This window comes from Varanus komodoensis, unplaced genomic scaffold, assembly GCF_004798865.1.
Source record: "Varanus komodoensis strain SLA01 unplaced genomic scaffold, ASM479886v1 scaffold4, whole genome shotgun sequence".
In the NCBI taxonomy this organism is placed as follows: Eukaryota; Metazoa; Chordata; class Lepidosauria; order Squamata; family Varanidae; genus Varanus; species Varanus komodoensis.
In genome coordinates this window covers 29166502-29191451 of record NW_025335941.1, presented here as the reverse complement: position 1 = coordinate 29191451, position 24950 = coordinate 29166502, and the positions used below count along the sequence as shown (strand labels likewise).

General features: G+C 41.0%; 1 protein-coding gene across 2 annotated transcripts in view; it reads left to right on the top strand.

Moving 5' to 3' along the window:
- The window catches only part of EPHA6 (EPH receptor A6), a 462252-nt gene that overhangs the window by 239908 nt on the left and 197394 nt on the right, over positions 1–24950 (top strand). For both annotated transcript variants that reach the window (XM_044442451.1, XM_044442452.1), the window contains exon 5: positions 2759–3094. In XM_044442451.1, coding sequence (XP_044298386.1) covers positions 2759–3094 — 336 coding nt within the window. The remainder of the gene's footprint in view (positions 1–2758; positions 3095–24950) is intronic.

Below are 24950 nucleotides of genomic sequence, written 5' to 3'. Positions count from 1 at the left end.
CCCAGAGGTGGGTGACAGAATTTCTCACTGCAGGGGGATGGTAGCGGGGGCAGGTTGCAAATTGCATTGCTTTTGTATAGAAATTGTATCTAAAGTTCTATGAGGTAGCTTTCCATCTTCCTACCTTTAACAGTTGCTGCTTTCCTAAATTGTGTCTCAGGAATTCTCAGCTGCTGAGAATTCTGTAAATAGGGCCAGAATTGCTTGGGAATGACACTACATGATGACGTAGTATTATTTCCAGGACTATCCTTGAAGGGAGAAGATACTACATTATCTTCCAAGCCATTCCTGGAAATTATCTCCATTTTTAAAGTACTCAGCCTTTCCACAAGGCTGCACAGCTTACCTTTGTTAAGGGGAGAAAAAAACCCAAGGAATCCTCACAACCACATAGAGAAGCATCAGGTCTTACGTTGTGAATTTTCTATCTCTTCATTGTTGGAATTTCTTTCTAGCCTTTCTGGAATGATGCAAAGTTCTTGTTTAAACTTTATGATGGGATATATTAATGACATGTGGAAACATCGTAAGAAATGTGTATATTACAAATTAATATATTGATCAAGAGTCAAAGAATAGCACAACTAATCTTCCATCCACAATAGGACTCTTATCCAACACCAACCATCATAGCAAGACATTTTTGGAACTCAACACTTCTTTTGAAACTCAGAGTGGGTATGACTACTAGAACTCTCTGGATTCTGGTCAATAAATAAGACATTATTTAGGTGTTAGTCTAATTATTATATCCTTACTGCACCAAAGTGGAATAATGGCTGAAATGCATTAATTGTTGAAAATAATTGCTGTTCTTCCTTGCCTATACAATATATAGCAGAAGGAAATCCCAGAGCGAATTGCTCACAGATGTCTGCACGAAGGTTGTGGCTGCCAATTTTTTTCCCAATGTTACATATAATCCAGAATTTATATATGATAACAAAGCAATCAGACCACATTCATAAAAAGCCCAATGACACATAATATAGCAGAATCTGAGGATTAGAATTAATTGTCTCTCTTTGTTCCAAGTTTTAAATCTTAGTAAATGATTCACTGCATGTCATTACAGCTTAATATTTGCATGAAATCACAGTTTAGATGGCATAATTTAATGGCAATTAAAAACCTATTTAGTCATCATGCAAATTGGCATGAGGGCCCTTGAGTATGAAGGGTGTCTTCAGTATCTGCACATGGACATTTATAAACTTTTAAATATTCCTACCACAGTTAAGTTTTTCTGTTCATGGTATTTTGAATGCACATTCAATTATATTTTTATCTCCCAAGTCCTCTGTACATCATTTTACTAAACAACAACACTCATTAGCAAATTACAAAAGCTTGTGAATCATTTTTTCTTTAGAGGCTATCTATGTAAAAATGTACATCTACCGACAAGCTAAATAAAGAAAGCATTTATTTATTTATTTGGAATGCTTGTATGCTGCCCCATTCGCATAAGCCTCAGGGTGGCTTCCAACAAATAAATAACAATATACAAAAATATACAGAATTGGAAACATCCCATAGATAGATAAAAGCAATAAATAATTTAACAATTAATTAAAATAACATTTAAATAAAAAGGTCATGGCCTGGCTCCCAAAAGCAAATAACGACGGCACCAGGCGGACCTCTCTGGAGAGCACATTCCACAGATGGGGCGCCACTGCAGAGAAGGCCCTCCTCTGGGTACTCACTCGTCTAATATCCTTCACAGAGGGCATAAAGCCATATTCTCGTGAACTAAATTTAATATAATTTTGATCATCTTATTCAAATGTTATAAGGCTTTAAACAAAAGGCTGATTCATACATTTTGTTGTTGTTCATGGAAGTAGCCCTGCATTTGTCCAGGTACATCTGTACAATATCAGAAATAATTACCCTGCTCAGCTACAGAAACTACATGTGTGGTAGCAGTCCTCCATGTATATATCCCTAGCTTTGGGGGTAACTGGGTATGCAGCTAGGATCCGCACATGACACCTTCTCCATTCTAAAGTTTGCTTCGTTTTATTTTACAGCTAAAATCTGAAAGGTCTGGGCTAGATTAAGCTCCCTAGTTCACCTTCCCCTTTACAACAGATTGTTTTAATATTTTCATTTTCCAAGCCACATCTGTTCCATGCTTACCCTATGGAATTAATGAGAAGTGTCAATTGGGCAATTGTGAAAAAATGTATGGGTAAGAATTGCATTGATTTCTGTAACTTAGTCCCATGGTTTTAAAACTACATTTTTTCACAGTCTAGATACTAAATATAGTGTATGCAAGTTTTATATTTTAAAATAACTAGGAGTCTTGCTTTATCAGATATCCAAGCCACATCCTGAATCTTCCTGAGTTCTGTTTATTTAATCATGAATCTGTCTTTGTTTTCTGTCTTTGTGTCCAACTTCTTCTGTTCTTGTCCTATATTCCTATACAGCATGTTACATATGCCATGATACTAATCAGTAGAAGCATTAGTAAATTATCTTTTTCTCTGTATGGGTTCAGGTTGTATAAAAAGGGAATGTATTTCCCTGTGTTCTACATTTTAATTGTTTCCTAAATTATATTTTTGCCATATTTACTCTAACTACTTAAGAGTAAGTCCCACTGAGTTCATTAGAAGCTATGCATAGGTCAGTATGTATGAGATTGTAGGCTTTATAGGTACAAAGAAAGAGTGCTTTGAAGAGTCTTTTTAAAAAATAATCATGCACCATCTCTTATACAAACTATTTTCTTTGTTCTTAGGGCCTCCTTCTGCTCCACGGAATGTTATTTTTAACATAAATGAAACAGCTCTCATATTAGAATGGAGCCCCCCAAGTGACACAGGAGGGAGAAAGGACCTCACCTACAGTGTAATTTGCAAGAAATGTGGTTCTGATGCCAGCCAGTGTGAGATATGTGGAGGAGGGATTCGATTCATTCCAAGACATAGTGGGCTAATCAATTCCTCAGTGACTGTGCTTGATTTTATATCCCATGTAAACTACACTTTTGAAATAGAAGCCATGAATGGAGTCTCCGAATTAAGTTTTTCACCCAAGCAGTTCACAGCTATCACAATTACTACAGACCAAGATGGTAAGTCTGTGTTAAGCTTATGCAATCAAATATAATTAAAGTTATTTTGTAAGCTATTGAAAGTAGATATCAGTACATCATACTTATAGAAGCACTATTTGGACTTTCATAGTGCCATTTTAAAATAAAATTTCAAGAAAACAAAACCATCTGTGAAGTCTTACTAGTTAAACCAAATTAACTGAAATCAATATAATACAAAGTTGACATGTATACTTAATTTTTTTTTTAGGTATGTCTGATTTTTTATACTTTTTCCATTTTCACCCATGAAATTATTAATGGCACAGTCCAGTGAAGTTGTCTCCTGTGCAAACACTGTTCAGTTCAATAGCACTCATGCCAAATTACTTGTGTGATTTTATCATACACACGCACACACGCAGCTCTCAGTCTACTGGAGTAAATGGTAACATTTCCATTGATTTCAGTAATTTAAGGCAGTACCCAGAGTTTCCATTCTTATGTACATAAGAAATACATTTCAGATATTTAAAATAGTCATATATAAATATTAATGTATAACTAATTGATACATGCTCTATGAATTTAATTTTCCATGTACTACTCTAGCTGCATTGGTAGATACAAACTGAATGCTCTCCTTAAGCAAAGCACATGATACTATTTCACTAAAGCATTGATAATATTGATATTGCAATTCTTTCAGATGTAGTCAAAGGTAGGGACTAGATGCTGTACCAGTCCCTATACAGATGGCCTTGTCATGTTTTGTACAACTATGTGGTGGTTTAACTTGTTTCCTGGCCATGCTGAATTTATGATATTGTGGCTAGTCTGATCATTTTTAACATTGTCAAAAGGATGACTGCATGAATTTATGTGGTGATTGACCTAATTGAGCAAGCAAGGTCTGACTCAGAAGCAATTTTCAAGCATCCTTAAGAGAAAGTATGAAATTGGTGACAGAGGCTGTATTCCATAAGCAGGATTCTCTCAACCCTTACTCTCCTCTACCAGCTGAAGATGATTTTAAGACTTGTCTTACCCAATTCAGTCCCCTCTATACTGGTTCATATTGATGAAAGCTGTAAGCCAATTTTGAAGAATATACATTAGTAGGACTACTTTAAGGACTTTGACCACTTTGGAGTGAAAAGAATCAAGTACGGTTGGGATTATGTTCAATGGATAATCATATCCTCTAATCCTAACTAATTGGCCCTCCAAGGATGTTTTCAGATCAAAAGTATTCTGCTTGGCTGCAGCAGACTGCAAGTTATAGGGCAATCCAAAAAGCAAAACAGCAAAATGGTGTGGCACCAAGTTTTCAGCCTGGTAAAGGAACAGGAGACAGAACTACAAAACAGTTTTTTAGTCGAAACATAGTTAAGCAGGCAGATACAGGCCAGGAGCAGAGTCAGCAGGGCAACCACTGCTAGCATAGAATGTCAACCATCAGGACAAGGTCTAAGAAACAAGGAAGAAGGCACTGAAAATAAAGAATAATATGACTTTCAGCACTAGCTAGGCAAACATTGCAGGCTTGTATCACCAGAACCTACTGAATCCTATTCATGAATCAGCTGCAGTGTAGCTCTCTGGCCAGAGTCCTATTCATGAGGAATCACTTTCTTCTGAGGAATCTTTCTTTGTAAGTGAGCGTTTCTGAAAGGCATTCTACTTCCCTACTACTTAAGGTAACAACATTCCTGGGGGGCCAGGGGGTGGATGAGCTTCTGTCTCAGAGGCAGAGTCCCCTACCCCAGAAGTTGGGCTGCAGCCATCAGCCTCAAAAGCCCATGCTCTACCAACATGGATGGTGTAATGGCAACTATTTCCAGGAGCTCTAGTTTTTCAGAGTAGAAATTCTGGCAGGGGATGACTAAGTTGGAGGGCACCTGTCAGTTTAAAGAATCCTGGAAGAAAGTTTCAAAACCTGATTTCCCAGAGCCAAGGCAGAAGGCTCCATAATTGTTATTCCAGTCATTAGCTATGAGCCTTTAAAATCCCAATAAAGATTCATAGTTAAGAAATTACGATCTAAATCCTTTGGTGAAAATCAGTTTGTGAGCATCACCACAAAAATCTCAACCATTCTTTGCCTCAGCACACAGAATAAGTCCAAAAAAAGCAGGAAGCCTTTCCAGTTGCCAGTACAGTTTTTCAAGCAAAGTGTCCTGGTGATCCTTCTGTCTTAAATACAGAGGAGTGGCCCACTCCTACTGGACATTCAATCCTGGTAGGAAAACCAGGTTTTCAGGTAGTTCTTGTGCCTTACTGGATTCATATGCACTTTTCTGTTTCATTCAGAACATATCAAAGGAGGCATCCCTAAAACACCTTCTTTCAGAGACTACTTCCTGCTTCAGTATTCTCTTGGAAGACATCCCTCATTGAGAAGCAGAGGCCAGGTCTCCCCGCTGTAGGCCATATCAGTGTCCTGAGTTTCACCCCATCCTGGCTAGTGTGCAAGTGGAACCTCTTGCAAAAGTGATCAGTCAGGTGTCTTACTGCTTAATTGTGCCTAACTCTACAGCTTCTCCCTCTGATTCTGAATCAATGTCACAGGCTGAGGCTTCCTCCAACTACACACCAGACTGGGGATATGTACCACAGGAAGGATGAAATTAGTATTGATGAAATATACCATGTGTTAGGAATTCTGTGTTAACTGCCCCTCCTGGTAAAGGTAAACATACTCCATCCTTCATACCATGCCATTCAAGTCCAGTGATAAATGAGCACTTTCCTCATCACTTAGCCTCAGATCCTAGGAGTTTAAGCTTGGTAATCTCATGATATGTGCAATTTGTACATTTGGGGTGGGAGTTCTAGCCTTTTGTTCCTTACCTCCATTGTTCTTTGTGGGCCTGCTGCTTTTTACTATACATAACAAACAACCAATAGTGAGAATACAAATTAATTGTTATAATTATAAAAGGACAAGATCATAAGGGAATGGCTGAGTTAATTAAATGAGGTTTATATAAGCCTCCTCCTTTAATATGTTTCCTTATTGCCCTATGGAACCAGTGACTTTTGCTGGGAGGGTTTCTACGGATATTTATTTTCTCCTCCAGATCTTTATTTCAACTGTATTTCAATTTACTTCATATTTTCTACCCTCCAGATCCCCAGATTTCTGAGAAAAGTACATTTCCTTCATTGAGGCTTATTAATAGGTAGCCCCCATTTCAGAATGTCTATTTTACTTCCTATATAATTTCCATCAACAACACTCAGATCCATTAATCTTCTTCACCAGGTCACCAGCATACTTTTTGTTTGATCTTTTAACTATATTGTCTTCAGTTGTTCATCTTCTGAAAATGTCTAAGGGAAAAAAATGGTACTACCTTCATAAATGTGTTTTATGGAGGCTTGCCATTTCATTTATCACCATATGTTTTTCTGCAAAGATCTCTCTTTATGTCCAAATAAACTGAGTAAGACTCTGAAAAGTGATCTTTAAATTCTCTGAAGCTTTACCAGTAACATTTTAGTAATGTAAGAATTATTGTGGGGAATGCATGCAATGTACGCATTGGGGTTTTGCTGTCAGACTATCATAGATTATAAGGCATAGGCCTTTCTCTGTCTCTGCTTGGATAAAGTGCAGTGAAAACTAGCATGGTTAGATTAAAAAGCAGAGATTAACAAGAAAATTTACACACAAACGCACACACAATCTCTTACCATCTCTAACTGTGCACATTTGCACAGAATCCTTGTACCAGTTTTGTATTTCTCCCTGCTGCTATGATAACCACTGGTGAAGAAATAAAAAGATATTGGTACCTTGGTTAAGTTTAGGGCTTGTTAGAACTTTGGTTTGGTCAAGGAACTTTGTAACTAGGTCTGCTATTAGCTAGGTTCAGACATAATGCTAAGCCACAGTTGAAACACTGTGAGATGTCTGTGTTGCCTGAACCCTGTCAGAAACTTACCATTTTGCATGTTTGTTTTTCTGTGTAACTTTGGAGAGACAATGGTCTGTTCTATGGTTTCTACTTTTCACCATAGCTTATTTGATCATATGAACCCAAGCTGCATGGTTTATATGATATTACCATGGAAGACATGGCCCACCGTCACCTACTGCCCTTACATCTGACTCCACTAGCATACCCACTGCTGCCAGATGTGAGGTGCAGGGTATCCATGCTGCAGTTTCTTAGTGGATCTGGGAAAACTAGCCATGGGATTTCTACTAGTATAGTCTCTAGTCTGACATGGTCCTCAGCCTCTTTCTTGGCAGTAACTGCATTAGAGTTCCTTTCAGGGTTTCCTGCTTGCCTTCAGAGAGATGTGAGGGTGGGTGGCACAGATGCCCCCCACAGCCCCACAAGCAGCCCTTGACACCCTAGTGCATGAAGATGTATAGACTAATGTCTGAGCAGTTAGGGAGCAGACAGTGCTGGGTGTAGTGAATGGAGGAAGTAGGGTACCTGCATCCAGTGTCAGGAGGCATGCGAGTGTGGGGTGGAATGTTGTGGAGGATGGATAGTATGTGGACACAGCTGTCAGCAGAAGAGCTCACACACCAGCAGAAGAAACTACCAGATTTATTAATTCATGGCATGTTTTTCTCTCTGGCACAGCCACTCTTTTTCTGTGGTGTTACAGAAATAAAAAGCCATGTTTTGCAACAGCAGTGTGAATTTAGCATGGGGCAGTCTATGGGACTGGATGGAGAGGAGTGAGGGATGGGGCAGATGATGCCATTCACAGCACAGCCAAGCATGAGGAAGGGGTATCAGAGAAAGTTACCTCCAAACACAACGACATGGGCAGAGGAGGGAGTGGGTTTCAGGACACTGGATGAAGGTGGCTGGGCCCATGGAAGGAAGGAGGCAAGGGAGGACACAGCCTGCCTTCATCAGTGTCTTCTCTATGCTGGGCTGCAGGGTGGAGATGGCTCCCTCTAGTATGTGTGAGCTCTGCCCAAAGGGATCTTGCACTCATCTGCAGTAAGGGAGGTATAGGGAAGATTGTGGGTAAGCTTACATGTTGGCATGGGGAGTGGCAGCATGGAGAGTGGGAGTGGCTCCTTATTGCTACTTTACACTGAGCAAGTAAAAGAAAAAGGACAAAAAAACAGGAGCAGTTGAGGACATATCCAGGGGGGCATGTGGACCAGTGAGAGAGAAACAGGCAAAGTAGATAGGAATGGTACATCCGAGGATTGGATTTGAGCTGCAGGTATTGCTAGGATACCTGGTGCCATTAGGAAGAATGATGGAGGAAGGTGGATACTATGCAAAGTGGAAGCCATGTGAATGCCTGAACCCAACAGCAAGGTAAGATACCATACTACGTGGTAAACATGCAGCATGGTTTAGCACTGACTGAACACAGTCTGTGAATTGATCCTAAAGCAGAGGTAGGGAAACTTCTTTGGCCAAGACTGAATTGGCTCTATACTTGGGGACCATATGTCAGCAGAAGACAGAGCCAAAGCATAGAGTGGATGGGATACCACTTCTGCTCTCTTTAGCATCCCCCCTAATGTCCAGCGAACCGGGTAAGAGTCCCTTTTCATTTCCCTGCTTCTTTTTCTTGGCTGGGAGCACCACAAAGGATTGAATTTTCCTGTAGCTGTTCACCATCTACTTTTCCTAAGAATGATTCTGAGCCTCATGTGTGATGCTGAAACATTCATGAGAAATGAAGATTGCAGCAGCTGGTGTCCCTTACTTTGCTTTAATGCAACCTAAACTGATAAAAATAAAATTTGTTAATTTAAAAAAGTGTGGTGTAAGACACTTTGAACAGTAAGAAGGGTATTGGGGACATATTGGAGCCATGGGCACCATGTCATGTTATCTTCATCTACACTGAAAGGCACTGATTCTTGGCAATGTGAGACACTGACAATTTCTGCATCTGGCCTACACTCACTGAGAATGATTTTCTATGGTTTCTTTCACAGCTCTACCAGGAAATGTCCCATTACTACCCTACTAACAGAGTGTTTGGGATGAGGAGGCCTCCAATTCTCTTTGTGAAACATTAATGAAACAGGGCTTGTGCTCAGAATAGGATCAAGCTTAAATTACTATAATCCAAATTGCCCCTCAATAGCTCTGATGAAATCACCCCATTCTGACTTCAGCATGACAGAGCTTGGCTCTCACTAGAGATAGTAATTTTCAAAACTGAATGCAACCATTTTCATGCTATCTGGTCTTACATCCAACTTTAGCCTCTGTGATTTAGTGGGCTATGTATAAAATGGAGTGATAAATACATGCATTGCCTGTAATGAACATATGTATGCAAATGAAAATATAGGTCAGGTCTTCTGATATTTGCAGTTTGGTACAGCATTGTATGGTGAAGTTGATACACTGAAACTAATGAAATTGCTGAGGACTTTGAGTGTTTTTCCACTCAAGAATGAACCACCTTGTGTTATGTATTCCCACCACTGCAAAGAACCAAATTGAAGTAATCAGCTTCACTCCATTTAGCTGGAATCTTTATAACTTACTGATACAGTTAGAAGAGTCATTACTGAATAAAATACCCTCAGTTCAGTACGAGATATCCCCAGAATAAGATTGTGACTTCAATACTATAATTAGAAACCTTTGCCACAATACTTAATTGACTAACTGCTGAAATTCTTTGGTCACATTAGCAGCCTTCTGTTTTCTGAGTTTACCTAAACATTTCTGAAAGGGGTTTCAATTAAAACACAATCTCTGGTGTTCTGACTCATGACAAGCAAACTGAAGGCTTCTTTCCCATTCCTAGCAAGAGGAATTAGTTTGGTCAAAAGCAGTAAAAGAAGACATTAATCATGGCTAGTCAGTCCATAAAAAATTGTGCACGTAGGTGTCATGACTTTCACACAAACCTTCAGGGAGCATGTTCAAAGTGAAGGGCATGGTAAATTACAAACCAATTCTGCTGATGTTTGCTGTGGGGTCTTTAAAGCAATTATACCTATAACAGGTTGCTTCAGTTCATTTGCTTCTTAAAATGTAGTTCCTTCATTATACTTCATAACCCCTTCTCCCTGTATGAATGTGTATCCCTTCAATATAGAGTTGCCTAAGGCTTTTGGCCCTGTGACAGATTTCATTTATATACTCCAATGACATTAAGTTGTGCATGTTAGAATAGTGTTGAAAACAGATTTAAAATTGCCAAAAGTTTTCATATTTTGCAGCCTTTAGATACCTATTTGTTTTACAGCTGAATTAGCTTCAAAGTAGTATTTCTAATAATATACTCACCTACTTCTGACCAGATTTTATAATGAAAAATGCTCATCTTCTAGTTCCAGTGGCCAATCAGCTGCATCCTTCTGCACAAGTTCCCCAGAGGTACACTGCCTCTGATACTGGAGATGGCATACAGGCATCAGAACTAGGAGCAACTGGTCTTATCCTCCAGGAATTGTCTAATTCCTTTTTAGTGCCTTCCAGATTGGTAGTCATCACTATATCCTGTGGAACTGAATTCCATAAAGCACTTCATAAAGAAGTGCTTCCTTTTATTTGTCCTGAATCTTCCTCCAATCAGCTTCATGGGATGTCCCCAAATTCTAGTGTTATGAGAATGGGAGAAAATTGTCTCCCTATCCATTTTCTCCATACCCTGCATCCTCTTAACATCCCTGCCTTCATTCATCTTTTTTTCTAAGCTAGACATTCTCAGACATTATAATCTTTCTTCATTGCACAGTAGTTCTAGCTCCTTGATCATTTTAGTTGCCCTTTTCTGCCCCCCCCCCTTTTTTTAGACTCTACAATATCTTTTTTAGGTGTGGTGATCAGAATTGTCACAGCATTCTTAGTAGTGCTATTTTCTGCATTATTGGCAGTGCTATTTTCAATTCCTTTCCAAAGCATGCATAGCATAGAGTTTTTCACAGTAGCCACTATTGGCATTTTCATCATGCTATCCACCATAATTCAAGATTTCTTAGTTACTGCAACTTGAAGTTGGGACTTTTTTGCCCCAGGTCACAACTTTATACCCTCTTACACGGAATCTAATTTGCCATTTTGATGTCTATTCTCCCAGTTTTCAGAGATCCTTCAGGAGCTTGTAACAATCCCTTCTTGCTTTAACAAACCTGATTTGTTTGGTGTCATCAGCAAACTTCACTGCTCAATCCTAATTTCAGATTATTTAACTTGAAAAGCATATCATATTTTTATTCCTTCATATCAGTTGAACATTAAAGATCTATTAATATTTCACTGTATCCTGAAATAATAACTTATAAAGTTATATAATTGAAAAACAAGTCTTTGCCTACTATAAAATTTTAACTATGAAAACTTAGGGAAACTATTCTGCATGCATGTACTGGAATTCAGAAAGAAAACTATCAGAATAGTTTTTCCCATTCTGTGTTGGTGTATCAATTGTTTTCTTGAATAAATTTGCACTCCATGAATACATACCTGCTGAGATTCCCTCAAATCTCCTCCATTCTAATTTTTAAATTACGTTTTGTGGATTTTTTATTTAAAAAATAGTTTTAAACTTCTCTTTATCAAACTTCCCTTTATTCTGTTCCAAGTTTGTGTATGAATGACTTAAAATTATAAGAAATGCAATACAATAAGAAATGCAATACAAACCTTCATACAAACAGTGGCAATAAAGCAAACACAGGCAAGATGAACATTTAAAATGCCATCCTCAGATAAAACCCTTAAGGCACTATTTCTAAACCTGACAGACATCCTTGCACAGAGCAATGGGCTGCATACATACTGCTGTTAAAAAGCATGTTCACACACACATAGCATCTGAGTGAATGACTAGGGATTCAGCTGTCTGTTTTTTCATACGCTCAAATCTGCATAGTGCCTGTTCTCTTTAAGACAAAACTAATGAAAAGGGGAAAAATTATAGTTACAGTCCAAGGAAAGAAGAGTTCTTGCCCAAAACTAAGGTAAGCATTAGGCTTAATTGCAAGCTGGTAGACTAACTGAATGGTAGCACACCATTGCAGAGTATTCGCAAAAGCTCTGTGATTGTGCTTCTGGCTGGAAGAAGAATAGAAAAGAATTGGAATTTATGAGAATACACAAGAATACACAAAGGGGTCTTGAAAAAAGGGGTATTATTAGGTATCAGCACAAAAAATTAGGTAATTAATTGAGTAATATATTCATTCTATGATCAGTTAATGGGATTAAGTAAATTCTCATTCATCACTAATATACTCACAGGCCTCAAAACTGGAGAGTCTTGGTTTGGTGCTCCTGGTCCTAATGACAGCTCCTCGTCTTATTTCAAATACTCAATTTTTATCTCCTTTTGGATCAACAACTGAATATGGTCAGGGTGTTTGAAACTGTCAGAGAAATCAAGAGCAGTGCCACAGTGCTGGGAGGAGGCTAGACTCTCTCACTAGGCTGGTCTCCTAGGAGAGTCGCCCAACACAGAAGAGTCAAAGGTGAGACTCCAAGCTAAGATGCATCTAACCTCTTCAGGAGTAACATCAGCAGAAGAGAATGGATATCTCTAATGCTGATGAGGGTGGAGAAACTCCAGAAGGGCAGCTCCTGGACAGCAGCAGTAGTTGAAGGTGACACTGGCGGAGGATCTTTCAAAGACAACAGCAGTAATGCCCAAACTAATTCAGGTTGCACAGAACAGCACAGAAGAAGTCAGTGGTAAACTACTTCTGAATATTTCTTACCTTGTAAACATGAGATGAGATCCCCAGGTAAAACGGCACACGACCAGCTACTGTGGAAGAGCAACAGACAAGGATGAATGGTGCTGTTGCTGTTACTGCAAATAGATTAAAGCCAAAAGAAACTCTACTGCCTGGCATGCACAAAGAGGAGAGGAAAGTCTGATGCTGTTATCCTATGCATTTGGGATATGGAACATGAGACGTACAACTCAAGGCAAGCTGGAAACTGTAAAGCAAGAGATGGAATATCTAAACATCACAATACTCGGAGAGTTAACCAGAGTGGACTAGAATGGGATATTTTCTATAAGACATACACCAAGTTTTTTATTCTGGAAATTAACTCAGAAGAAATGCATTGATTCTAATACTGAGGCAAGATCTAGTCTGGGGTCTCATGCCTTGCTCTAGTTGCTTCTGCCTCATTCTAGCCCTGCTCCAGTCACTCCTGCCTTGCTCCTTCCCTCAAGGTAACTGTTTCCCTCGGCTTGTCTTCTCAGTTCCCTGATTCCTGGCTTGTCTGACTATGGTTGCTTCTTGAATGGATTCTGCCTTGTGCTTCAAATCCTGGCTCTGACCTTTGGACTGTTTAACTGTTCCCTTGGACTGACCCTTGTGCCACACCCTGGTTGCCTGGGCCCTGGTGCTACTGTCCACTAGTCAGCTGCCCATGCCCCAGATACTGACAAAATGTATATTAAATTCTTCACACACCTGCCCACCCCCTAAGACCCAGGCCAGAGGTCCTTCTTCGGGAGCCCTCTTTGAAGGAGATAAGAAGAGTGGTTACCCAAAGAAGGGCCTTTTCTGCAGTGGCACCCTGGCTTTGGAACATACTCCCCAGAGAGGTGTGCCTGGTGCTGATACAATATCCATTTTGGCACCAGGGCAAACCCTTTTTATTTTCCTGGTATTTTAAAATCTGTGATTAAGTTTTCATCAAATTTATGTCTTATTGTATGCTGCCTTTTGTTTGCTTGTATTGCCATCCTGAGACCTCTGTAAAGGATGGGGTAAAATGCTTTAAATAAATAAATAGATCAGATAGCACTGTGGCTACTGTTTCCTATTTTTTCAACAACATCTACATCCCATGCTAGATCCCAGGTAGCCCCACATAGAGTTAAGTCCAGGATTGTTTCCCCTCTGGTTGGTTTGATGACAAATGTTCTAGGCCACAGGCATTAAGGACATCAAGAAAGTTAACCTCTCTGTTTGACTAGATACATATGTTACAATTCTATGTGGAGTATCCCAGTCCTCCCTGATTTCATTCTCCATCTCAAGATCACCATGAGCATTCCACCTGGTGGAACAAGAGCATATTTCTATGACTAAATTAGTTTTGGAGCCAGGACTTGTCAGTCTCTTCACCTCTTTCAGGAGACCGTGCCTTTTAGGATTCTATGCCCTCTTTGACATACGTACAGACCCTCCAGTATACCCCTTCTTTTCCTTACCATAGAGTTAATATTCAGAGATGACCATATTTCCAGTCCAACAGGTTTCCATAATGCCCTCCATATCTAGCTGCTTCTCTCAAAGTTCTCCCGGTTTGGCTCAGAAGCTCTAGCACCTAAACACACTGTTCTTCTCCAGAAATGTGTAACTTATGTTTTGGCTGTTAAGGCTACTCTGATTGGTTATGTCTCATCATATGCTTGTGACTTATTTCCTTCCCTCTTACATTAGGACAATCAGAATTATTTTCTTTTTCCCTAGGGATGATTTAATTCAAACTGGGTATGTGCCAGCACCTGTTGGCTTTCCCCAGGTTCCCATTTAAAAGCTATTCTACCACCTCTTTTCTGTTATGTGCCAGCAGTCATGTTCTATTTTGGTTTAAGTGGAGCCCTGCCCTGCAGTGGCTTGGCTTGTCCCAAAATGTTTCCTCAGTGCCTAACAAATCTGAATCCCCTCTTATCTACACCACTGGGAGGTCTCAAAGCATGCACTGAGACTTCCTCAACTGTGCCTTGTCTGACTGGTCCTGCATGTAGAACAAGTAGGCTTGAGGGAAAGCCCCCTTGGTGGTCCTGGATTTCAACCTTCTATCTAACAGGTCCTGGCTTGCAGGACCTCATGGCTACATTTCCTCCATCATTGGTGCAACACAGAGCATGACCTCTGACTCCACCTCAACAGTAACAACAATGATATCTTGATGGCACATGATATCTATGACCTTTGCACCAGGCAGGGAATTCACTATGTGGTCAACCCACTCATCACAAAGCAAGCTATGTGTCTAATGATCAAATTTCCCACTACCACAAATCCTGTGGGGGCATATTCTCAGTGTGTGAGGATAGCTTAATTTCATAGTTTTGGTCTTCATGATGCTGTTTAGATATGCTCTCCAACATACTCTGGAGTGTCTCTAGAAACAGGTATGTTTTATCTTTGAACATGTAGCCCTGGAATTGCACAAAAATGGGCTCCATTTAACTACTTAGAGAGTTCTGGGGCAGTGGCTTGCACTGTGCTTATTTAGGCATGTCATAGCACTGTAGGCTTTCCAACTACCCAGTAGATGTAATTTCCAGATAAACACACTTACAGCAATAGCTTTAGTTCAACGTTAGTTGTACACTTGTACACTGTATTATGCTATGTTCAGTTTAAAGCAGAATGTTTTTATCCAAAACAAAAAAGATGTTGGTTATGTAGTAATTTATTCCCTGGAATAATTTTGTATTGTTACAAGAAATTTAATTCTGCCCATGTGCATCTTTATTCATGAATCATAATCGAAGGCTTAATTATATGACTGAATACTACTAGTCCCACAGATGTTCAATAAGTCCTGTTGTTCTTATCTTTTTCATGTATGTTGCTATATTTCCAACATATCTTCTAGATCTTGGATAAAAGCCACTAAAAATTGCTGTTTGGAATAGTATTTGTTGAATTATGCCTCTTCATTTGATTTAATTTTTTTTAGTGCTTTGCTTTTGTGGTATTTTTTCTCTTCAGGAATGTGAAGCAGCTAGCCAGAGAATACCACTGACAGCTGCCATTTTGCACAACTATCAGAGGTGTCCTTGCTCCACCCATCTCCTGCTCAAAAGATCTTTGAAGTAGGAGTGGGTAATCAGCTGGCTGTGCTGGGAAAGTAGGTGGGTACAGAGGGCACTGCTAGAGCAGGAGGGAGGGTGCTAATCCACACTTGGGCAAAAGGGGAGTGGAATCAGCTGGGTGGCGCTGAGGAAAGAAGCAGCACTGTTCAGTTGATTCACTGCAACCCTTCACTTATAAGCAGTAGGGGCAAGAATCAGCTGGAAAGGGACCTGGTTAGGGACTGTGCACCTCAGCAAATTCCCTCTCTGCTGCACCTCTCACATATGAGTGGCAGGGGCAAGAATTGGCTTAACAGCAGTGCTGGATTATGGGCTATGTGCCTTAGCAGATTCTCTTTCTGCCACCCCTCTTTTGCACCAGGGGGAAGTCTCCCTCATATATGAGCAGGAAGCTCAAGGATCAGGTGGGCAGTCATGCCCAGTTTAGTGGATTCCTCCTCTGCTGCACCTCTCATGCACAAGTGAGAGGAATGAGAATCAGCTGGATACTGGGCTACTATTATACAAGATCTCAGGATGGCTTACAATATTTTAAAAGACAATTAAAACAACAATTTCAATAAATAATAAAGCAGAACAAAATAATAAATCACAGACAGAGCGACTAAATTAAAAAAACTATTAAATTTTAAAATTCTGTTTAAATAAAATGGTTTTGGCCTGGCGCCGAAAAGAGTATAAACTTAGCGCCAGGCATATCTCTCTGGGGGTACATTCCAGAGTCTGGGCACCACAGCAGAGAAGATCCTACTCCGAGTTCATGATCTTTTTACGTCTCTTAGAGAGATTTCCCAGAGTAGGGCTTCTCCCATAGATCTTAAGGGGCGTGAGGGCATATAAGGAAGGAGACGTTCCTTCAGGTATCCTGGTCCCAAGCCATTTAGGACTTTATAGATCAAAATCAGCACCTTGAATTGGGCCCAGACTTCAATTGGAAAACAGTGGAGCTGGTAGAGGACCGGCGTTATGTGAGAGTAACGGCCAGTCCCCATCAGCAGCCTGGCAGCTCTATTCCGTACCAGTTGCAGTATCCAGACCGTTTTCAAGGGCAGCCCCACGCAGAGCGCGTAGCAGTAGTACAAGTGGGAAGTTACCAGAGCACTGTTGCTAGGGAGTGCTCATCCAGGTAAGGACACCTGATGGATCAGTAGAAGTTATAGGAAAGCACTCCTTGCCACCGCCGCCACCTGGAACTCCTGTGACAGCTCTGGGTCAAGGAGTACTTACAAGCTGCAGAACCTGTCCTTTAGAGGGAGTGCTACCCCATCCAGAACTGGATCAAAATCACCTTGGAGACCCGCACCGCCCACCAACAGGACTTCCATCTAATCTGGATTGAGGCTCAGTTTATTGGCCCTCATCCAGCCCATACTGATGACTCTGCAGCCCAAACCTCCTGATGACCTCTCCCAGCGGTTTCATGTAGATGTTAAATAGCATGGGGGACAAAATAGAGTCCTGCGGAACTCCATGGCAAAGCTGCCATGGCACAGAGCTATAGTCCCCCAGCACCACCATCTGGAATTGGCTGGCCAGATAGGAGTGGAACCACTGCCACACAGTGCCTCCTACTCCCAATCCCGCCAGCCTATCCAGAAGGATACCATGGTCGATGGTATTGAAAGTCGCTGAGAGGTCCAGGAGAACCAACAGGGACGCACTCCCACTGTCCCTCTCCCTGCACAGGTCATCATACAGGGCGACCAAGGCAGATTCAGTACATACCCAGGTCTGAAGCCAGACTGAAATGGGTCCAGATAATCAGTTTCATCCAAGAGTGCCTGGAGTTGTCCCACCACCACCCGCTCTAACACCTTGCCCAAAAATGGAATATTGACCACTGGTCTAAAGTTGGTGGCCACCTCTGGGTGCCTTCTTTGGGACAGGCTGGATCACTGCCTCCTTCAAGGGGGCTGGGACCTGGCCCTCCCTCAGTGAGTCATTAATAACCTCCTGGACCCAGGGACCAATCCTGTAACTGCCCTCCTTAAGTAGCCAGGAAGGGCAAGGGTCAAGAAGACAGGTGGTAGGATGTACCATCCCAAGCACCTTGTCCACATAATCGGGCCACAACTGAAACTCATCCATTAAAGATGGGCCAGGCAGAGTGCTGGACACTTCCCGTATTGGAACAGTATCAACTGTGGAGTCTAGATCGTGGCAAATCTGAGTGATTTTTTCCTTAAAAATGCTGGGCAAAGTCGTCACAGCGGGCTGCTGAAGGTGCAACCACATCATTTTTCTGGCCAACATACGTTAGGCCTCGCACTATTTGGAAAAGCTCCACCGGAAGGCACTGTGAGGATGCAATGGGAGTGGAGGAGAACTGCCTCTTCGCCATCCTCACCGCCACAGCATAGGCTCAATAATGAGAGCTTAAGTGTGTTTGATCAGATTCGTCCTGAGATTTCCTCCACTTGCGTTCTAATCGTCTCCCAGCCTGCTTCATCACCCACAACTCAGGCATATACCATGATGCCAAGCAGGCTCTGCTAGGTGGGAAAGGACGCTTAGGAATGATCATGTCGATTGCCCTGGTCATCTCCCTATTCCATGAATAGACCAGGACATTAACAAGAGTGCCAACTTTTATCAGCCAGAAAATCCCCCAGAGCCCTCAGGAATCCATCTGGATCCATCTGGATCCATCTTGTTCCAAGGGTGGACCATCTTAATAGGGCCTGCACCCTTCCAGAGGGAGGAATCAGCCCTGAGCACAAACCTCATGAGGAAGTGGTCTGATCATGACAAAGGAGTTATGGTCAAGTTTTTCATTTCCAGGCCACCCTCTTCCCACCCCATCAAGAAAACCAGGTCAAGCGTGTGACCTCTTTCATGGGTTGGACCAGTGATATGTTGAGACAGCCCCATGGAAGTCATGAAGTCCTGAGCTGCCCCGGATAGAAGTGCCTTGGCATGGAAGTTGAAGTCCCCCAGGACCAACATCCTGGGGGTCCCCAACACCAGATCTGACATGATCTCTGTCAGCTCAGGCAGGGAGTCTGCTGGGCAGGAGGGTGCACGGTACACCAGCAGAGTCCCTAATCTGTCTCGATCGCCCAACATCAGGTACAAACCATCAAGACCTGTCCTCGAAGGGACAGGAAGCCCCGTGAGGGGAATGTCGGCTCGGTGAATTAATGCGACCCCTCGCTCTGGGTGTGATCGGTGTTGTACCAAGTATCTGGGCAGGCATAATTGTGTGAGGGAGACATCTCCCCCCTTCACCCGCCTAGGGTGTGAGGGAGACATCTCAGTAATACATGCCAGGTCAGCCCACTCATCCAAGATCAAGTCATGAATGAGGGATGTCTTGTTATGGACTGACCTGGCATTCAACAGCAACACCGTCAGGCCCAGGAGGCAGATAACATTGCTGCCAGGATCCTTCTGCTTGGGGGAGTAACCAGAAGAGGGGACTGGTATCAAACATCAGTACTTCCTTCTCCTATGCTGGCCAGTTAGACCCCAATGCCATACCTCTCCCTACCCATCACCACCCCAGTGGTGGTGCCCTCATACTCCCCAGGTAAAACCATCCCAAGTTAAAACCAAATAATCCACCATCGCTCAAAAGGAGAAGAAAAAGAAAGACAGACAGACAGACAGACAGACAGACAGACAGACAGACAGAAAGAGGCAGAGTCTCTGGCCCAGCCCAGTCCCATGCAGCCCCAAATGGCAGCACACGATGTCCGGCATGAGTCTTCCAGGGGTCCCTGGGTGCACACAGCAGGAAAAGAGCTCCACTTGCCCTGCCCGCAGCAGCTCCGCCCCCAACACAGAACAGCTCTCACCTGTGCCTGCTTAGGCAAAGGGAGCGAGGGCGAGAGTGCGGAGTCTCTTCCGCGGCGCAAATGACAGTGGCGGTGTCTCTGTCCCCATGCTGTGTTCGACAGCGCAGGTTGTTATGGCAAGGTGCTGTTGGTCATAGAAATGACCAAGAAAATCAGCTCCTAGTGTTCATTCACACATTTGTGGACAGGCAGATGGAAAGAAATGGAAAGAAAAGCTGCCTGCATCCATGAGAGAGGAAGCCATGTAGCAAATCGAGTTGTTGATCGTCGTAGCTCAGACAGCAAAACTGTTTTTGGAGAGGGTGCCTTTCTTTGACAATACACTGTTCAGCTGATGCAAATGAGGGCCTTGGGACAGGATGGCATCATACCAAGGAACTGAGAAATACAGGTATGGATGAAATAAATAATTTAGCTATAGGGTTATTCCTAGAATATCCTAGAATATAGGGTCATTCCTAGAATATAGCAAGGAAAAAAATGCCATCAAAAGCACATGAAAATTGACATATAATTTAGTTCACTTATAGAGCTATTTCATCCATACTTTAAAAAAAATCAAAATATACATCATGACCTAAGAGAATGGTGGGTAGACAGTGGCAGAAATATACCATGCTTCTCTTGATTAACCATTACCTGCTGTAGGCTTCCAGTTTCAATATGTACTCAGGGTATGTTTTAATGCCTGCCCTTAGGGCCTCCCTGAAGTGGCTTATTGCTATAATGAAAATATGTTTCAGAGGGGAAGAAATTGTTTGGAACACTAAATTGTTTCCTTGAATTATATCACTGGGATTTAACTACAGTGCATCCATTTATAAAACGACTTTTCACTATATATTTTAATTTTGTTTTGCTTTTTAAAAAAATCTATAACTCTTAAAGCCTAAAATCATTGGCATGAGAATGCAAGTGATAAGTGATAAATTGAGCCTGCTGCTGGCAACTTCACACAAAACCATGACTATGGTGCTAATCATCAGTGCATGCTCTGTTTCAATCTAAGTGTGACAAATTAGTTAATTGCTAGCTTGGATAAATACTAGGTTGCTGACTGAGAAGGCGGCATAAAGCTAGTGTTCAGTTTTTCACCAACAAAAGGTCTGACATATTGAAAAAATGGAATATCATTCTTAAAGATGATAATTGATGTGGTAGACATAAGCTGATTGCAGATACTCCAGCAAATGTGACTACCCTTTAAAAATACAGTAGCTAGGCTAGAAATAAATGTATAACTTGGAAGAAACATTAGAGTTCTTGTACCTGGACTCTATAGATGTGAGTGTGTGTTACCAATGAGTCACTGTAAACTGCTCTTGAAGCAAGTGATAAGATGAACAATAATTCTTTAAGGGACTAAGACCTTATAGACCAGAGGTCGGCAACCTTTAACACTGAAAGAGCCATTTGGACCCATTTCCCACAGAAAAGAAAACACCGGGAGCCGCAAAACTCTTTTGACCTCTAAAATGAAAATAATACTGCATATATCATTTCATGTATCATACACATACATGCTATGTATAAAAAAACTATAGTGTGTAGCATTTATGAAACAGATCGGGGGCTGTGCCGTGCCGGCACGGGTTGCAGATCGGGGGCTGTGCTGTACGGGCACGTGTCACAGATCGGCAGCTGTGAGTGATGGAGCCACAGCAGAGGGATTCAAGAGCCATGTGTGGCCAACCCCTGCTATAGACCAAAAAGTATCTCATTCATTTTACTTCCCCAAAACTGAATGCCTCTTAGACAGTAGGCTCTTAGATAAAAGGTAACTCAATAGCAGGGCAATACATGTGGCTATACATTCTTAGTCAGGAGATATAATTATTACTATTACATTACATTTATAGTCCACCATCTTTCCTATTGCAAGGAATCTAGGGCAACTTTCAAGGTTCTCCTCCTCTCCATTTTATCCTCCTAACAACAACCTTATAATGTAGGTTACTGGAGACTGGCCCAAAGTCAAGCAATGAGCTTCATGGCCAAGTGGGGACTAGAAACCAGATTTCCAAAGCTTCAATACAATAATATAACCATTAGACAACACGGGTTAGATATGCATAGGCTTATACAACAAATCACATATTTAGATAAGAATATATAGAGTTGTAATAATATTTTTAAGTGTATATCTGTTCTGGATGCTGTGAGGCTATAGTTAATGAAGTATATAAAATATATCAGGAATGTGAAAAGATCTTTATGATCAATATAGTACAAATATTTATTTTCATTCCCCAAAACTGAATGTCAAAGTAGTCAACTGTGTCAGATCAAAGTCTATAGAGTCCAAGAAGCTTGACTACTGCTTCCATTCCATCACTGTATGGAGTTGAAATAACCAAATAGATCACTTATTACAATAATTCTAATACCAAAGTTCCATCTCCCAGTGGTTTGTCTAAACAGCTTTGTTTCCACATTCTTTTACATCCTGTTGCAGTCCTGGAATTCCAAGGAGTGGGCAAGCAGCCACCACTCAGAACTTCTGGAGGCTTTTACAGGGCCCATTGTATCTTGTCCTGAGGTGGTTGCTGGCCAGTTCTGACAGTTAGCATGCGTCTATAAACAGTGGAGACTTTGCAGCCAGCAGAAAAGAGAATCTTTTCCATGGAAGTTCAGAACAGCTCTGCTTTTCATTGTTGCAATCCAGCTGCCCTCAAGTGGTTGCAGGAATTGTTAATGTACAGAACATACAAAAAGGCTGACAGACAATCCTAAACATACCCATTCAGAAAAAGACCCGGTGAGTTCACCTCCATTTCCTCCAAGATGGTAAGCATTATAGGATTGCAGCCTAGGAGGCTAATGGACTAAATGTACCCAATGATCACACCATTCTTGCCATATCTGAATGTCAGCTGGGAGTAAAGTACCCAAGGATCTGGAGTGTGTGACCCTAAGGAAGGAGGTAGTGTTGTCCCACAACAAAAGCTTTATCTGCCCTTAAAATGCAACTAATAGATTTATTTCTAGTGGGGAAAATGTAGGTATCATTTAGTACCTTCAGATTGCACAATGTCTTGTACTTGCTACTCTTTTTGCATTTTGACTGATAGTATGAGTAGTTTTACATTTCTATTGTATTTGTTCAGGTGGAATAAAATATACTTGGAATTTTGTAATATATCTGTTTAATATAATGCATATATTTGAGATTGTTAGTAATGTGTCCATAACCATTTGCTGAAACTTCATATTATATGACAGCATCACTGATTAGAAGAAGACTTTTGAGGTATGTGCATCTTTGCAAACTGCATTTTTATAACTATCTGCAGAGAGCCATAGCAGTTACCCTTTTTTGCTTGTTTGTGCACTCATGATCGCTCACTTGAGAACGTTTGTACATTGTGTTCACAGTGTCATGCTCCAGAGCCTCTCCCAAGTTTTCTAGTTTTTTCATTTTTTTTTTTTTTTTTTTGTAAGGCAAGAAAAGTTTAAATTTACATCTGGGCAAACCAGAACAAAAAGCCTCATGCATTGCTACAACTATACTATACTATACTATACTATACTATACTATACTACAGTATAAGAACTATATGATAATGAGAGCCATTATAACACAATATTAAAAGTAACAACTCAAAAGGATTCATTGCAAAGGGCAGTTGATGAAAGAAAGCAAAAAAACCTTTTAAATGCATACACATTTTAACATCAACAGTGTACTATGTATCCTCTCTCTTCTCTCCCTCCCTTTCCAACTCTCTCTCTCTCTCTCTCTCTGTGTAGCTTTTATATGGTGTCCATTCCCACATAATGGTGGAAAATTGTGCCACAGTGCATGCCAAGCATAAGCCACCACCATTTTGCATATGTACCCTCTTTATTTGCAAACCTAGACACTGTAAGTTCATCACAGGCTATACAATCCACAATTAACCTCATTGTAGGTTAACTGTTAAATCCATGATCAACCTATAGTGTCCTGGTTTGGACATAAAGTATAACTTCTAATTGCCTGATCAGAGACTGTACGAGGGGTCTTCAAGAAGTTTCTGCACTTTTATATTTTCTTTGGAAATGGTGAGGGTGGGAAGAATAGTAATTGGTCATGCCTGAGGGTGCCATGTGACTAGTCTGTCTGGCAAGCCAGCTGCCCTTGCAGTTTAGTATAAGAGTTCTCATGCTGTGGTGAAGGCTGTGAAACTTGTAAATTGCACTCAAAAAAAGTGCAGAAATATTTTGAAGACCCCCCCGTTTATGCAGCATGATGGTAAAATGTGTCCAACCCATGCATGGGAAATCATGAACTAATTAATCACTATTTGCTGCCATGACATTGAGTCAGATCCATGTCTTGACTCTGCCTAAAATCTGCCCAGGCACTGCAATTGTCAGTAATAAAAAAGTCTTAGTTGCTATCAATCTTTTTTTTTTTTTTTTGGCAGTTCTATTACCCATAACTGCAATCCAGAGGTGTAATGGGGAGGGGGGAGGGTTTTAGCTGCCATGTTAAAAAGGGTTATTTTGAAAATGTAATTTTATTTAGAATAAGTCTTACTAATGAATGGTTTTTTTCCATTTGTTTCCCCCCCCCCCACAACCCTGCAAAATGGACTAAAAAGTCTCTCTTGCAGAGACATTTTATTTTAGTAAAGCAAACCTTTTGAACAAGCAAGTGATGTACAAGAGAAGGCAGAAATAACATGTATACAGCCCCACTTTAATAAATGGGAGAAAAGTGCAGACTTTTAAAAATGCATACTCTATATATACATATATGTATGGAAAAGTGTACGCTGAAGAACACACAAAATTATATAGAAACAAACAACCCTTTACAACATGGCAAGAACATGAGATAGGATAACATCAAAAACCTTGACAAGCTCAAGTTTAAAAAATGTTCACATCACTATCTTGCCCTGCAGCCATGGCTGGTGGCTCCAGTGTCAGTGAGGGAGTATATCCACTCTGTCTTTCAGTGTGAACTTTAAATGAACTGTCCATGGCATAGGGCTCAGCACTATGAATAGTTCCTGAAATGTTTGGACTAAAAGCCCAAGTGGATATACTACCCAACTAACATTGGAGCCACCAGTCTTGATTGATTGTAGACACATTAGAAAGAATGGAATAAACAAGTCAGCAGCCTACAAATATGTACAAATGGGTCAGAGCAATCTGCTTAATCAGAAGAAGATTCTTACACTGGATGAGAACTAAGGCATTTATTAATACCTGAATTGTAGAAGGAAGTTACTGTAAGATCTGTTTGGAGATTTTCCAGTGAAGCCTTACAGTGACAACTTAATGACACACTTTAAGCTAAAATACTTTGTCCACATCAATTTTTCATATGTAAGTCAGGCACTGGGCAA